The 16,740-nt window shown below is 39.8% G+C and overlaps 1 protein-coding gene across 4 annotated transcripts in view; it reads right to left on the bottom strand.

The window, feature by feature from the left end:
- The window catches only part of LOC125093318 (bifunctional heparan sulfate N-deacetylase/N-sulfotransferase 3), a 178,217-nt gene extending 163,181 nt beyond the window's left edge, over nucleotides 1-15,036 (bottom strand). For 2 of the 4 annotated variants that reach the window (XR_007125205.1, XM_047718316.1), the window contains exons 1-2: nucleotides 14,226-14,358; nucleotides 374-1,564 (exon numbers count right to left, since the gene is read on the bottom strand). Coding sequence is in view for 3 of the 4 variants with exons in the window: in XM_047718316.1 (XP_047574272.1) it covers nucleotides 374-1,354 (981 nt within the window). In the remaining variant the exon portion in view is untranslated. Of the gene's footprint in view, nucleotides 1-373; nucleotides 1,565-14,225; nucleotides 14,359-14,897 lie in introns of those variants that run through there. The other 2 variants (XM_047718315.1, XM_047718314.1) reach the window with 2 other exon arrangements.
- Nucleotides 15,037-16,740: the final 1,704 nt, after the last annotated feature.

The raw sequence follows: 16,740 nt of genomic DNA, 5'->3' as shown, positions 1-16,740 counted from the left end.
CTTTGATTTCATATTTAAATGAACTGAAGTCTTAGATTAGTAGTAGTTTTCTAAGGTAGATAGTTTCTGGAAAGTTAATTAAACAAGATGATTTCTACTCTATAGCTGTACATACACATAGAAAAACATTTCAGGATCCTGCCACACTCAAGTCTTTAGCACAGTCTTCATTTTTCTTGATTCAGAGAGATATAGCCCTATATCTCAAATATGGCTGTGGGAAGCCATCTCATCCCAGTTTGCCTGAGACTTTCTGATAAAATGAATATCTCATGTCCTAGGAAATCCCTTAGCCCCAGAAAAACTGGGACCATTGGTAAACCTACTGAAAGATGACCTAAACTTTGAAACTTTGAGTTAAAAAGGGCCTTACCTTAACATCATTGATGTTCATTCTTGTTCCCTCCTTTCCCACAAAAATATCATCAATATCCACAAGAATGTACCTGTCCAAGGACAGTGTCAACCTCTTTCCTGACAAGAAGGAAACAGCGTCTATGAAGATGAGCTTATGCAACCAAAAGTTCAAGTTGTTGCCAAAAAAAACTCTTTGAATTCCATCATGAAGCCCCAAGTCATGTATGATAGTGGCATAAAAAGCACCTTTAGAGATGGGAGGAGAAAGGTTCTCTGGGGTCTTTACTTTGGCAAATATTACTGGTTGGTAGGCTGAGTGATTAATCTGGAAAACTGTCCAGTCTGTTCCAGGTAAAGAACCTTTTTCCAGCTTGGAAGATTTGGTCACATGAAGCAATGGAGAATGAGGGTTAATACAACAATCTTTTACTGCAAGGTTTCCATATATGGAGAAAGGGAAACCTTTCAACTGAAAGCTCTGTAGACTCTTCTCGCTAGTTTTGTGGAATCCAATGATACCCACACCATATTCCACACAGTATTTATCTAAAAGGCTTCGGTTCCACGAGTCCATATTTATATACTTTAATATATTCTCATAAATAATGAGAACATATTTGCCTTTAGTTTTTTCTGTAAGTGCTGGGAGATCCCCCTTTCCAGGAGCAATTTCAATGTGATACTGAAATCTACTGGATTCTAGAATCATAATTATGTCTTGACCAAGTGATGAGTATTGGCTCTCCACAAACACCAGGACTGTGGGATCTGTCCTTGAGGCATCAGAAAGCTTCATTGTCTTGACTTCCATAAGCCTGTATGGTAGGTGCTGGAAATCCCCACAGTCCACTTCGGACATCATCTCAGAGGGTTCATTTTCCTGTTTGTAGCCACTGTACAGGTAGTATGCAGATATAATAATGCTCACCATACAAAATGTGGCGAGCAGAATAACCGTCCTTTGAAAGTGTCTGTGAAGCTTCATGATAAAACTCATGTTGCATATACTTCCCTCAGACTGTTCCCAATAGAAGCACCATAAAAAAAAAAAAAAAAAAAAAAAAAAAAAAAAAAGAAGAAGAAGAAGAAGAAGAAAAAGAAGGAAAGAAAATATAGTATTCGGCTACTTTTCCAGTCTCAGTCGATAGTTTATGTCACCATCGCAGCGCATTTGTGTCACTTGATCAGGACTCACAGAAAATATAGCCTGGAAAGTAGAATAAAATAGAAAAGAATATCAAACATTCATTCTGTGGCATTAAAATGAACCAGCTTTTTTCCTGCCTATTGGCATGAGTGGCAACCTGTTAGGTAGATGAATGGGTGTACGGTCTGTAAGAAAGCCTCTTTTTCCTCCTGCCAGATCTGGATGAGGACATGGGAGGGAAAGAAATGGGAAAAGGGCTCCATATAACAGAGGCTGTTTATCCTTCATATAGAAAATACACTGGACTAACCAGAAATTTCCTTTTATTGACTGAGCTTTGCATCAAATTTTGTAGATAAAACATACCTAAGACCACAGAGAGGTCACCTGAGCCGTGCACAGCCCTATTATGTAATGCATACATGATGCACATGTACTGAACATTCATAAAAGTGTCATTTTCATTTGGTGCTGTAGTTAAGACACTAGTTTCTGCTGTTTGGAAAAGAGCACAGTAATTACATGAAAAAAGTAGTATAAAAAGTAGTATAAAAAAGTTTTTTAAGAACAATGAAAATAACTAAAACTTCATGAAACACCTTGTCATGCTATAATTTTAAATCCCTTTCAAGACTTACTAATCTTAGGGGCGCCTGGGTGGCTCAGTGGGTTAAGCTGCTGCCTTCGGCTCAGGTCATGATCTCGGGGTCCTGGGATCGAGTCCCGCATCGGGCTCTCTGCTCAGCAGGGAGCCTGCTTCCCTCTCTCTCTTTCTCTCTCTCTGCCTGCCTCTCTGTCTACTTGTGATCTCTCTCTGTCAAATAAACAAATAAAATCTTAAAAAAAAAAACTTACTAATCTTAGAAAAATTTAGTAACTTTTGAAAAACAATAAGAAAGAAACCCAAGTGCTTCTTAGAGCAGAATTTTATTAGAATCTTATGGTGCTGCCACTTTTTGAGGAAATATGCACCATAAAAGAATTAAGGAAGGTCTTCTTATTGTCCAGAAGGCAGGCTGAAAGGGTTCACTGAAACTCTACCTCTCATTAATTGTGTCACTTTGGCCCCAGTATCTTTTAAGTAAAATAGTAAGGTTAGAGTAAATGATCAGCAAGAACATTCTGGCTCTAAAATTCTGTGATATTCACCTATGAAATAAGCAATGAACAATATTTGGAATAATATATGTTTATCTTTATGAATAATACATTTTGGCTTAGGGGTGCCTGGGTGGCTCAATCGTTAAGTGTCTGCCTTTGGCTCAGGTCATAATCCTGGGGTCCTGGGATCGAGCCCTACATTGGGCTCCCTGTTTGGCAGGAAGCCTGCTTCTCCCTCTCCCACTCCCCCTACTCGTGTTTCCTCACTCACTGTGTCTCTGTCAAATAAATAAATAAAATCTTAAAAAAATTACATTCTGGTGTATAACTGCAGGATATTTACAGAATAGGATACTTATAGATAGGTTATTTATCCTGTAAATTATTCATTCAAATATTTAAGGCATCTATATCATTCATTCAAATATTTATGGAGTAACTATCTATTTAAAATATAAATGGTCAACAGAGTGAATTTCCTTAAGGTTTCCAAAATTAAAGAGACAGTGACTAGCATGACAATAATAAATGATTGTTGATTAGAGACAAATGCCTCTGATGGGATGAGAGAAGTGACTATGGCAAGTGGGGAAGCCTGAAATGATGTAGGATTTGGGTAGAGCCTTGAAGGTGAGGGTAATGTAAGTAGGAATGCGAGATGGAGGGGATTTATAGACGCAGGGGTGAGCACAATATTGGGCAAGGAACACTCTGACAAAGAATGGAAGACAAAGGTATGAAGTCCCCCCCTCCAGATAAATTTTACAGAGTATGGGTACCTTAGATTATGGGGAGACTTGATAGCATACAAGTTCATGGTTGAGAAAACTCATCGGGAGCCATTCTACTTTCCCACTTTGGGGAATAACATGGTAAGGATGAGATTTTTCAGGAAAATGAACTAACCAATAAGATGGAGGATATTCTAGAGCACTGTTAGAAAGTAAAGGCTGGCAAACTGGTGCAGCCTTGTTTCTCACAATCAAGTCATAAACTGTTAATGATCTTGGTCATAAGACAGGGAGAATATGGGAAGAGGCAAGCAAATCAAAATTACCAGGACAACACAGAATTTCCACTGTAATTGTAGTTATTTTGTTTTGGAAAGTAATTACAATTTAAAAGTTATGTACATGTTTATGAATAATATAATATTCTGGAGTATAATAGTGGGATATAAAATCTCATATCTTTCTATGCCTGTTTCAATTTTAGCTCTGAGGTGTTTTTGACTGGATACAAAATGTATTACTACATTTTGCATTTCAGATAGCAGCGTTTCATAGTTTATTCTTGTCAGCAGTGTAACTCATACTAATGAGTATGTAACTCATACTAATCTTATCTGTGATGAGGCAAAGTGGTGAGGAGGACTTGTTCTCACTATTTAGGATGGATATTAGGGACCTATTAAAGCTACCTTCTCCATTACCTGGTGTAAAATACTGAAAGACCTCTCTTTTATATTAAACTCTTCAAGTTTCCTCCTGAAGCCAAGGGAATTCCCGTGTATGTCTCTGAGGGTAGGATTTGGTCTAAGATAGTGAAATGGACACATTAAGATTCTCCAAGTCTTCTTCTTTTTTTTTTTTTTAAGATTTTATTTATTTATTTGACACAGAGAGAGATGACAAGTAGGTAGAGAGGCAAGCAGGGTGGGGGGGGGGAAGCAGGCTCCCTGCTGAGCAGAAAGCCTGATGTGGGGCTCGATCCCAGGACCCTGAGATCGTGACCCAAGCCGAAGGCAGAGGGTTTAACCCACTGAGCCACCCAGGCGCCCCCCTCTCCAAGTCTTCTTTAAGCCTTTTTTGACAGCACACTTCACTGTGACCAAATTTGGTCCCTGGTATAGACTCTCAAAAGTTACTGTTCCTACTGCAACCTCATCCACCCCAATTACTTCCCATTCTCTCTATGTCTGTTGGCTCTGAAATCACAGAATATAGTGAACTGTTGCTGTCCCTCCTGCGTGGGATGGTGCTCTAGCAACTTCTCCTGAGCCCTTCACTGGGGGGCGGGGATCACTAAGAAGACAGGAACATGTGGAAAATGAAGCTCCTCTACACAGTTCCCCTGTGAAACCTTCTCAGATGGAGCTGACCTTCCAAACGTGGTCAGACCAGCAGTGACACGTGCTGTTGTAGAAATGTTATCTTCTTTGTAATTCTTGACACTATTGTAATTAAAATTTTGTTTGTCAGTCTGTCAGTCTCTCTTATCCAACTGTGAAACACTCTAAGAGGGTAGAGATAAGGCCTCTATCCTTGAGCCCCTAGGGCCAGTGACAGAATAAGCACCCAGGGGACTGTTCGTGGAATTGGTCGAATACAATGGCGTATTAACCTTCCAGGCTAATTTGGCAATTCTACTTTATTCTGATTTCATAACTTATTTTTAAGGTTACACATCACTATTAATATGATTATAATTATCTATACATACAATTATCTATACATATAATTATCTATGCATTAGCTGGATTTAAGTCTCTGTTTTATTTAATTCTAAGAAAATATAATCATACTATCCTGACATAGGATAAAGGAAGCCACTATGGTAGATATTGTATCTTCACTCGCCCAAAGACACCTATCAATTAATCACCCTGCCGTTGGTCATCAGGTATTGAACACCTAGTTTGGGCTTAGGTGCAGGGGACACCACAGAGATAATATTAAGAGTGATTCTGGTCTGTGGAAGCATGGTCTCTGCTGGGGGAAATGACTTGTGAAACAACAGTCAACACTATGTTGTACATAAGAGGCAGTGGTTAAGGCTGTACAGACTAGATTTGTTATAAGTTTCAAAACAAATATTATTGATTAATTAAAGATTAATGACATTTAGGAAAGCAGTTTCTGCAGACATGGTGCTTGAGGACATGACATGACGGGCAAGATTTGGATATGAGGGTGGGATGAACATGTTAGGCGAAAGCATCTGGCAAGGGTGGGGGGTCCCTGGCTGGCTCAGTGGGCGGAGAGCACGTTACTTGATCTTGGGGTTATGAGTTCAAGCCCCACATAGGGTCAGGTGAGAGCTTACTTAAAATACCTGGCAAGGTTGAAGAAATGAAATGGTTACTATATGTTTATCTGAGAGTGAGACTAAACTAATATGATACCTTGTGTTGGGTTGAAAATGGAAATAATATTTCATTCAAGGAGTCCTGCAGATTAATGTATGTCCTTGGAAGTGACTGTGAAGCACAAAATTGTGGAGTTGGAAAAGGACAGCACTAGATGAATCTGAACAGAAGAGAGACAATAAAAATAATCACATTTACAGGTGATGAGTGTAGCAGCGCCATCCAGAATGGGCAAACAGCAGTCACATGAACAGAAAGAGTATATGCTACATCGTACAGAGTGAAGAAGCAGGTATAGTCAGGACAGTCCCACTGAAGGAGCCGCTGCGCCATCTAGGTGGGGGGTCCTGGGGGTCCAGACTAAGGTGGCTATCAGGGAGAATGAAAATGAAGAGAGACAGGAGAAAGACAAAAAGGAAATGATTACTGATAAATTATGCTTGGGGACTAGAAGAATAAAAGTGCCAGTATTAGAAATATACAAACTTAGAATAGAAATTGGCTTGAGCTAATCATGTTCACCTAAGGTGTAGACAGGTGACTATATGATGTTCAGGGAGATAGCAAGATCACAATGTTCTGTAAAATAGGTGGATGTTGACAGAGGAGATAAGGAAACATTTGAAATTAATGGGTCATAGGTGAATCTGGATATGCTGCACAAACTCAGTTCCTCAGGAAATACTTTTCTGACCAAGTTTACTTCTCCCCCTTTAGACCATGTCCCCAGGTGATGTAATCTAATTATAATTACATTTATTTCAGGCTTTTATCACAATTCTTACTAAATATTATTAGCAACATTATTTGTTTAATGTCTCTCTTTCTTGTTAGACTGTAATTTCCAAGGGTATAGGGTTTGTGTCATTCCCAGTAATCTTTCAAACAAGAAACAGGATAATAGTATAGTGATTATTGTGTTTTTTTAAAAAGATTTTATTTATTTATTTTGAGTGAGAGAGAGAGAGAGCGAGCATGCACAAGGAGGGGGAATGACAGGCAGAGGGAGAAGGAGAAGCAGGCTTCCTACTGAGCCTGATGCAGGACTCCATCCCAGGAACCCAGGATCATGACCTGAGCTGAAGGCAGATGCCCAATCAACTGAGCCACCCAGGCACCGAGTGATTGCATTCTTGAAGTGCTCTCACAAAAATACACTGAAAATCATGAATTTTTATATGATCTGAAGAATTCTCTGAATGACTAAAGAACAGGCACAACAGCCTGCATGTCAGTGAGTTTCCATGGACACGATCGTCTTTACTACAAGCAGAGAGCTGACAGGTGTGCTTGCATTAAGAGACCTATGATGAGTAATATGCTGAATGACCGAGGAAGTGTAAGTTAAATTAGAAAATCAATAAATCATTTAGGCAGGCATTTTGGGAGAGCTGGAGTAGATACAGGAAAATTGCAAGGTTGGACTGGTTATAAACATCCCCATGTCACCAGGATTTCCTATAAGGCAAGCCAAAGGAAATAATATTGTAGGGGAAGGTACAGTAACAACAACAACAACACAGCTAAGTTAGTGAACACTTACTACATGCTGATGTGGTGTTGGGCCTTTCAAAAGCTAAGTAATTGCTGAAAGCTAAGTAACACCTCATAGTGGCTGAACAGAAATTGGAACTCGACAGGCTGCAATGAAGATACCATACGCCCAAGAAAGCAACTGCAACCCTTTTCAGGCTAGGACTATGAAGGAAATGGGCAGTGGGTCGCTATTATCTTTAGATGCTGCAGTTTCTGCATATGAAAATGGAGATAGTTGTGGTACCTATTAGACCGTTTTTATGAGGAGTATGAGGTCAAGTATAAAAAGCTCTTAGAGTGTCTGGCACATAGAATGAATATACTAAATGTTACCTGTGATGATGATGAGGAGGAGGATGGTGATGATGGTGATGACAATGATATAAATAACATGGGAAATGGGAAATATCCTGAAGATGGACAATAAAAATTCACTAAGGGCTTTAAAGGGACAGCTTCAAGCATTCCAGTGTAAGCAGAGTTGTGGGAAGAACAGGAAGTCCCCCTTTGATGCAGGAAGCTAAAGTCAGAGCAGAGGAAGAGACTCAATCAGAGGCATAACCCAGCATCATGTCCATCCTTGGGCTTCTTCTCATTCCTCCCCATTACCCCAGATAAGCTCATATACTCATTGGCTTTCCCTACCATCTATGCTCCAGTAAATGCCAAATGTTTTTTTTTAATTTTTTTTTTTTAAGATTTTCTTTATTTATTTGACAGAGAGAGAAATCACAACTAGGCAGAGAGGCAGGCAGAGAGAGAAGGGGAAGCAGGCTTGCCACTGAGCAGAGAGCCCGATGTGGGGCTCAATCCCAGGACCCTGGGATCATGACCTGAGCTGAAGGCAGAGGCTTTTTTTTTTTTTTTAAGATTTTATTTATTTATTTGACAGACAGAGATCACAAGTAGGCAGAGAGGCAGGCAGAGAGAGAGAGACGAAGGGAAGCAGGCTCCCTGCTGAGCAGAGAGCCCGATGCGGGGCTCGATCCCAGGACCCCAGGATCATGACCTGAGCTTAAGGCAGAGGCTTAACCCACTGAGCCACCCAGGCGCCCCAAATGCCAAATGTTTATTTGTAAGTCCAACCTCCTTCTTCTGAGCTCTATGATTGCAAATTGAACCATCAACTTGATATAATAACAATAACTCACAGTAACTGTATTCTTCTTACTATGTATCAGCCACTGTTCAGCTCCAAGAAATTCATGTCACAAGAAAACTCAGCCTGTCTAAAATGGAATGTATGATTTACACTCTAAAACCATCTTCAGCTTCCCATGGACCATGTAGTGGCTTGACACCTTCTTTTCTTCTTACCTCTGCTTATCTAAATAAACCCAAGCCTTCTCATTTCTATTTCCCAAAACTCACCTCACCTCTCCAGTATATAGCTCTTTCCTAGGCAACGTCCCTCTCACTTGAACTACTGCACCACTAGCCTCCTCATGAACACTCTGGGCTCCCTTTATACTTTTCTTAGTCTAGCATCAAAGTGCAAATCAAATTGTTTCTTCCCAGCAGAAAATGTGTCCCAGTGGCTGCCTATTTCACTTACTGATTAAAATTCCTATATATGCCCTAGAAGACACTGTGAGGAACAATTCCTACTCTTACATCTCAGGACTGATGCAATGGTGTGCTCCTCTCTAAATTCCAGGTAAATGAATCTTCTTTCCATTCTCAAAAAGCAACCACCTCTTCTCTGATTCTGACTGAGGGTCTTCTCACATGCTGTCCTCTTTGGAAGGACTTCCAAACTTCATTTGGAAGTTTTCTCCCATGTCTTCATCTGGCTTCATCCCCTGAATCCTACGGTTCTAAGCATAAATGTTCCTGCCTCACAAAAGCCTCCTTGATTCCCCAGATCTGTTGGGTCTCCCTTTTTACATTCTCACATCCCCATCTACTTTACCTCTGCAGCACATTCCATAGGTATAATTAGTCGTGCGGCTTTTTGTGTAATATTTCTCCAGAGATTGCAAGCATCTGTAAGTACCTGTTCACCTTTATATTCTAGATACCAATACAGTGCTTGAAGTAAGACCATCCTGATGAGTATTTATTAAATGAATGAAAAGAGAGCCTGTACTAAATTTTACAAATAGCAGCTATCTTCACAAATGAGGGCAGTCATTAAGTCAAACTGTCTTCTGTAAATGCATACCTCCACCAGTCACACTGGCCTCAAATAGTCAGGGTGATAATATGAACACTGTGAATAGGCAGTGACCACCTTGACCGCAGTCATAAGTCAGACACATGCAGAAGTTACCTGTCACTGAATCTTACTCAAACACCTACTTTTCCCATTCTGATATTTTTCAGAAATTGGCATGGCTAGAGTTGCTTTGTAATGCATCTGTTTTTTAAAAAGGAAAACATCTGTTTTCCACCAAGGGAGCATTAGCCATTATTTAATTATATACCATTAACAAAAGGCAGAGGGAGAAATTATATTTTTGAATCATAAGCCATTCTGTATATATAGAGAAGAATTGAATATATACAAACATACATTTTGCAAAGTATTTTGATATCTGCAAGGGGCAGCACCCACTTGTCACTGTAACCTATCTTTTCTCTTCCACTAACACCCACCATCATCCCAAAGTAAAAATCAATTTTTAAATGCAATAGAATCACGTTGAAGTTGGCAGTACAAGAAATGTTGAAAAAAAGATTGCCATCTGGAAAATGAGTATTAATAACTAAAGAACTTCAGGTTCTAACATAAATGAAAGATATTTAAAAGATGTTGACAACATTCCCCTTTCACAAAATTAACTGTATTTTATAGTGTTGAAAATGCATTGGGAGGCTTCAAATACATTACACGAATTTGCTAAAAGTAATTTAGTAGTATTAAAAATTGACAAAGAACACATTCTTCTCTGGGAGGAAATGTGTGAAACTGTGTCCTATTAATTGAGCCCTGATGTGGTGGGGAAGTCAGATGCTGATTTGCATGGAGTATGACCAAGAACACTACTCCATCCCTAGAACTGTGGTTTTCCTTTGGGATGGATGGCCAAATAGCTGCACTTGGGGGCACAGGCTTTGTTTGATACATTACAAGGAAAAATGCCTTTCTATTGCAATTTTCCCTCCTTCTTTGTATTTAGAAATTATCAAAGAAAAAAAATTTTCTTTCACCTCTCTTAGTCTTATGCCAGCCAGTGAGGAAAGACAAGAAAACTACCCCACTACTGCTTGCTCTTCGTTCTGCCTTAAAAGAGAAAATGTCTCTTCTGACTTAGAGGAGAAAATGTCTCCCAAATCCCCTTAAACTGAGCTACAACGTATGCATCCATGTCTGCTGAATAGCAGGGCATTGTGATGACTGCTAATGCAGCTTTCAGGATCTAATATAACCTTTGTTGTTTTAATTCTTCTTCAGAGTCATGGGAACAGAAGTATTAACCTAATCTCTCCTTGTTTGCCTAGATCATACGATGTAAAGTTACAGATCAGTTTTGGCTATGTTTTAGGGAAGATTATATGAACCAGAGAAGCAGAGGCAGCCAATCTGCAGAGAGGATAATGTAAACAGAGCAGAGAAGAGCAATGAAGAAATACGATAGGGAGTCTTAGGGAGTCTGAGGTCTCAGGTCTTGTTCTATTACTCTCCTATGGATGCATCAACAAAGTAGTCAGACATATTCTTCCTCTGTTACCTTAGGCATCTTTTTGAGCAAGTGACACTCAACCCATTGGGCTGTCATGGGATAGGAAAGAAATCACCTAAACTGGACTGTATACACTTGCTTGGAGAAGGTACCACATGTAATGGTCTTGGGCACTGGTTTAAGCCTGACACAATAATGTGTGCTGAGTAAATATCTCTTGAATGAATAAATGATCATTTCATATGTAGCAGTACATAAGGGTAGAAGTGGTGGAAATGATTGAAGTGGTACACGAACTGCCTGGAGGGCCCCTGCCATTCTATGAGGAGGCATATCAAGCACAGATACTTGAAAACCTATAGAAAGACAATGTAATATGGTGGTTCGGGGCATGTGTGTTAGAACCAGACTCAAATTGAACCCCATCTTTACGATTTGCAAGTATATGATCTTAGAAAGGTAAGTAACCCCTCAAGGTCTCAATTTCCTCATTTGTGAAATGAAAATAATTAGAGCATCTACTTCAGATAATCTTTTTGAAGATTACATGAACTAAAAATTAATATATGTGTGCTTAGAACAGTGCCTGGACAAAGTAAACACTTTATGAGGGTTAACTGTTATTTTGAAAACTTTCATATCTATTACTAAATATTTAGACAACAGTACTAATCAACAAGTTTTGCATTATTCTAATTTTTTTCATGTCCATTTGTCCTCTTTCAGAACGATTTCTATAGTGTTGAGCAACAAAGAAGATAGGAAAGGATCTCTGAGACTGTCACTGTCCAGGTAAGGGACCAAGGCCCAGAGCTAGCAAGGGAGTTGTCCGAGAGTATGTCTCTCAGGGCAGAACAAGGCCTAGAATCCATATCTTGCTTTATGTTATCCTCAAACATTATAACCAAAGAAAAGAATTAAAAATGAAGTGTATGTAAAATGGATACCCATCATCGAAATGCTATAATGTTTAGTATGGGACTTTAACGCTTGATGTTTTAAGCTCATGCTTGGCAATAGTAATCAAGAATTATATCCCTCAGTAATTTTTAGGAGTTTTTGTAAAAAAAAAATTGTTATACACATTAACTGTAGAAAAGCCTGAATTAAAAAAAAAAAAGAAATGAAAAAGAAAAAAGAAAAGAAAATTTTTTCTAGTTACACAACTTACAGAAAATTGATGAAGAATGTTTAGAGTAATGTAAAGGTCACTGTGACATCCCAGAACCTAAATCTATAGTTTTTATTAAAAACAAGCAAACAGACAAAAAACCCAATTGGTTTTCTACAACCAATTATTGGGTACTCTAAGAAAAAATTCAGTTATAAAACAATTTTGAGCGCTGTTCAGACTAATTATCATTATAATGTAAGCTGTTGCTTTTGTGGCCTGGCAGCATCCTCTAAACTGGACAGGTGTTTAGAGTTCCTGCATGTCAGTGTGATGCTTATCTTCAATAGCCACACCTCAGGAAAGGAAACTTCCACTGTTGTTCCCTATTGTCTAAACTGTTAAGCAACTATAAATCCAAGACATTCATTTAGTTGAGAATAATGTTTTTATCACCAATTCTATTTCTCTGTTTTTATAGTGCATACAAATCACAAAGTATTTAAATACAGTTTCCTTTGGAGATATTTCATACCTCAAAAATACATATTTAAGTTTAAAAGTTGGCACTAATCACTAAAGAACAACTGAGACTCAGCCAGGTTTCAAGGAAGTCATACAAGATTCCCTGAATTGAAAGAAAAAATTGTAATTTCTTTATGGTTTTAAAATTCTGAAACAGCAAGTTGACCACTGATTATTTAAATTTTAGCTCATAACAACTCTTTCAGTATTGAACTGATTATGTGTGAATATATATTCTATATGGCCCAGAAAAATGAAACTTACTGCCTAATTATCTCTTGTACTCTATATTTTTTTCAATAAGCCTTTCAGTTACATCACGAATTACTCTAATAACTTGATGTAATCTTCAGAAATAATAGTTTCATCAAGAAAATGTACTGAAAGAGAAGGTATACCATAATTCAACTATAACAAATCTCTCTAGAAAGAGATAAAAGTTTTCTTTTATCTAAAACATTTTAGTAACCTAAGAATCTTTTATTCTAAAAACTATGAAGAAATTAACTCATGTGACCAGGTTAATAGTAATATTTACTTATACAAAGAGAGAAGCCTTCCATTTTACCATTAGGAACTATAAAGAAAAACAATAAAAATAGGAGAGCTGGTAGATATTGTGTTAACTGAGAAAGAAAAAAAGAGCTTCTGTTAGGGCAAACCCCTTGATATGTTCAGTACTATTTTTCAAAAGAGTCTCTTTCAAATTTATTTTTGAAATCTCCTTGTCAAATACAATATTAATAGGAAGCTATAGCTGAAGAAAAAGGGAAAAATGCCCTCCAGCCGACTATCAGATGTTTGAGAGTTTGTCCTCCATATCATTCTGCTCTGTGGTGAATAGCATTGTTCAATAGTTGATAATATGATATTTTCTAAAGACAAAGAAAAAGTGGGTTAGAGATGAGTTTCACATGTATCTGAATATTTGATTTCTATTTTAATCTAATGTGAAGACGTAGTGTTTACATATACTTAGGAGTGATTTTCTTAAGACTCTTCCCAGATTACATATGTTGCTGTACTTCAATGTGTTTATAAAGAATAGGAATTAAATTTCAACTTTAAATGAGTTTGAAGCTTAAATAGTTTCCAGATAGTAGAAGAGCTAGTTGGAAGATGATCTGTAAGCTTTTAAACAGTGATCACTTTGTTCTTTTGAGGAAAAAATGTGGTTATATTAAATGGAAGATACATGTATCTTCTTTTAATTTAAAACTTCTATATTCAATACATAGGCTGATTATTTCTTTCCAGTTGCATGTAATTTTATTAACTGTGTAATTTTAAATAATGTTTATAAAATGAATTGCATCAAATAGAAAGACTTGTTGAGGATCATCACTGTATAGACAGACAGGTAGTTTTAGTTTAAATCTCTAATGTTGCTTACAAATTTCTAGTCCATCAAGCAATACACATGTGTTCTGTTTAACAAATCTGCTGCAGAATAATTACAAGTTGTTGGTGGAGATCTTAAACAATTATAAGGGATCATCTCCTTAATACTTAATTTTATTTAAGAGAAGCTTTAAAATTACCTCAGAATGATATTTGTGTCTCACTTAATTTAATTAAAATGTTCTATTTCTTCTACAAGAATAAAATGAGGCACTTGTTCAATCCTGAAATTCTTAGATTCATTGAAAACAAAGTTACCATCTCTACCTAAAAGCCCTTCTTACATTTATGGGTGAGCATTAATGGATAGTGTAAATAAACAGATGCACTTACCTGGAATTAAAGTTGAAAGCGCCGAAAATGCTTGAGAAAGTTTCAACAGATACAAAAGAAACTCAAACAGCAGCATCCACTACCACCGGCTCAGGCGTTTTGGCTTCACGAGCCGCAGCAATACCAGTTCTGGCCCAGTACCCTTGTGTTATGTAACATCTTATTAATATTAGCCATCAAACTGCTACCAAGCTGGTGAGGCACTAGAGGGCAAGAGTGTCACATGCAAGACCCGTCGCCAAGGGACAGGCTTTGGTACCACTTCGGGAAGACAGATGCTAACTAAGCTGATAAATAACACGATGCCTGAACGCAACAGCGAAGTTGTAATGTTCCTCAAAAAATATTTTAAATGTCAATTTTCTGACTAGCTGCAGAGTTAAAGGTTAATAAATATGCATAAGCAAATAACCACACCATGCAAAACTTTCGGGATTATATTTATAAACCTACAGTCATCCGGGAGGCTATTTTTTCCATTGTCTAAATAAACTTATTTAAAACATAAGAGGAAAGGCTAATTAAATAATAACTAGTGACGGTTTCAGGACCCCTTCAAACCGCGAGAAACTTGTCCTGATCGAGAGTGCGCATTCTGGAGTCCGCATTCCGAGCCGCCGGGGTCGGGTTCCTGGGCGAGGACCGGCCCCGTCCGTCTTCCACGGCGATTACCTCGGGCTGCAGGCGTCCGTGGGATCCTCCTTCCCGGGGTGCTCCGCCTCAGCGACTCCCCGGGGGCAGCCCCGCGGTCCGGGTGGCGTATGGAGGGGACTCAGTGCTGCGAGCCGGGCGGGGGCGAGGCGGACGGCCCTTCCCTCGCCCGCCCCGGGGCCCCGCGGACGCCTTCGATGGGCTACCGGGGCTGGTCCAGAGCGCGGGCGGCGCCCGGCTGGCAGCGGCTGCGGGGCGAGCGCGGCGGGCGCGCCGGGGACTCGTGCGCTCGCTCCGACGCGCACCGCGTCCCCGGGACCCGCCCGGCCGCGCCGCCGCCACCGCCCTCCCGCCGCCTCTCCGCTCCCGGCCCGCGCGCGCGCCCGGCTGAAGAAGGGGTGGGGACGGGGGCGGAAGCAGGGGTCTGGAGGAGCCGCCATCCGCCCGGCTCGCGGCCAGCCAGGGTCTACCCTGAGGATCCGCCAGCCCTGGCCTCTGCCTGGTGACCCCGGGCGTCCCGCCCCGGCCGGCGCGCAGAAGGTGGGGACCGCCAAGGATGATACTGGTCGCGCCGCCTAGGAAGTGGGTGCATCGTTCCCTCTGGTCTTGCTCCTGCTGGTCGTCGTGGTGACACGACCTGGCAGCAAGTGGCGGGCGGCTTCCAGGTTGTAAACCAGAGTTGTTGTTGCTTCTGTTTGCCGGCTTTCCGAAAGACCAAGTGTTCCAGTTCTTGAAGACAAGTGGAAGACCAACGATTGAAGCGACATTTTGGATACAAGGTGTGAGGTTGCACACCTTCAAAACTTAAGTCGAGAATCGAATGATTTTTTTTTTAAATCATATTTTGATCCACTAACATAGCATATGTGAGAGTTTAACAAGTCGGGGAGGTTGGGGCTTCTAACGATAACTTGTAGTGGCTGTCTGTGGTCTTTTGTCCCAACTACTCACACCTGTTTATGGAAGCAGTACACCTGTTATTTTGGAGGTTCCAACAGCACAGCCTCACCCTTTAGCCCATTTGCTTCAGATCAATAGCTACTCTCACTCACTGGGTGACCCAAGACTCAAGTCTCACCATTGGAGGTGTTGTGTACTCCCGGTAGCTGGGATTAGTTTACAGAAAAGTATGTGACCGAACCTGGCCAATCAGAGACAAAAAGCCACCGTCCTAGGATTTTTTTGGCCACCACCTCCCACCCCCACTTAAGGAAGTAGACTCTTTTCTAGGCAGTCTTTGCAGAATGATGTGTGAGGTTGGAACTTCTTGTATCAGCATATGAAGTTTGAGAATGAAGCTAATACTCAGGGAGGCATGCCTGAGAGTTGGAGGAAAGTTAAACCGCAGATGGGGAATATTTGAGCTCGGAGTCCAGCTATGGCTGAAGCAAGATCTTACCTTGTTTTTCAGTATTCAAATATGAATCAGTAGTTTGCTTTGAAGCACCTTGAGTTGAAATTCTTGTCCATTGGAATTGAAAGACCCAAATAAATGATACAGGAATTAAACACTTTAACCATTTATTAACTTTTTGAGGGCATTTGGATATTGTAGAGCAAGACCTTTGATTAGATCCCAGTGTCCTGAAAGAGTTAGTTTGGAATTTTAAAAAGCTGGGAAAGTTGCATATTCTTTTTGTTCTACATGATAGAGGTTATAGAAGTGTCTGAACCTATTACTTCTTTTGAAAGACTACAAAAATGTCAAGATGGTAAAAATCTCTGGCCAAATGACATGTACTAAATTGGTTTATTTATTTATTTTTTTAGTTGGTGCCCCTTGCCCCTGCTTGGTGCCATTCAGGAATTTTAAGAACCTGGGTTTATTGTTTTACACTCCTTTCAAGAGAGCCTACTCTGTTAT

The sequence above is a fragment of the Lutra lutra genome, chromosome 2 (assembly GCF_902655055.1).
Source record: "Lutra lutra chromosome 2, mLutLut1.2, whole genome shotgun sequence".
Taxonomy (NCBI): Eukaryota; Metazoa; Chordata; class Mammalia; order Carnivora; family Mustelidae; genus Lutra; species Lutra lutra.
The sequence above is the reverse complement of the archived record's forward strand: the minus strand, read 5'-3'. Positions and strand labels throughout refer to the sequence as shown.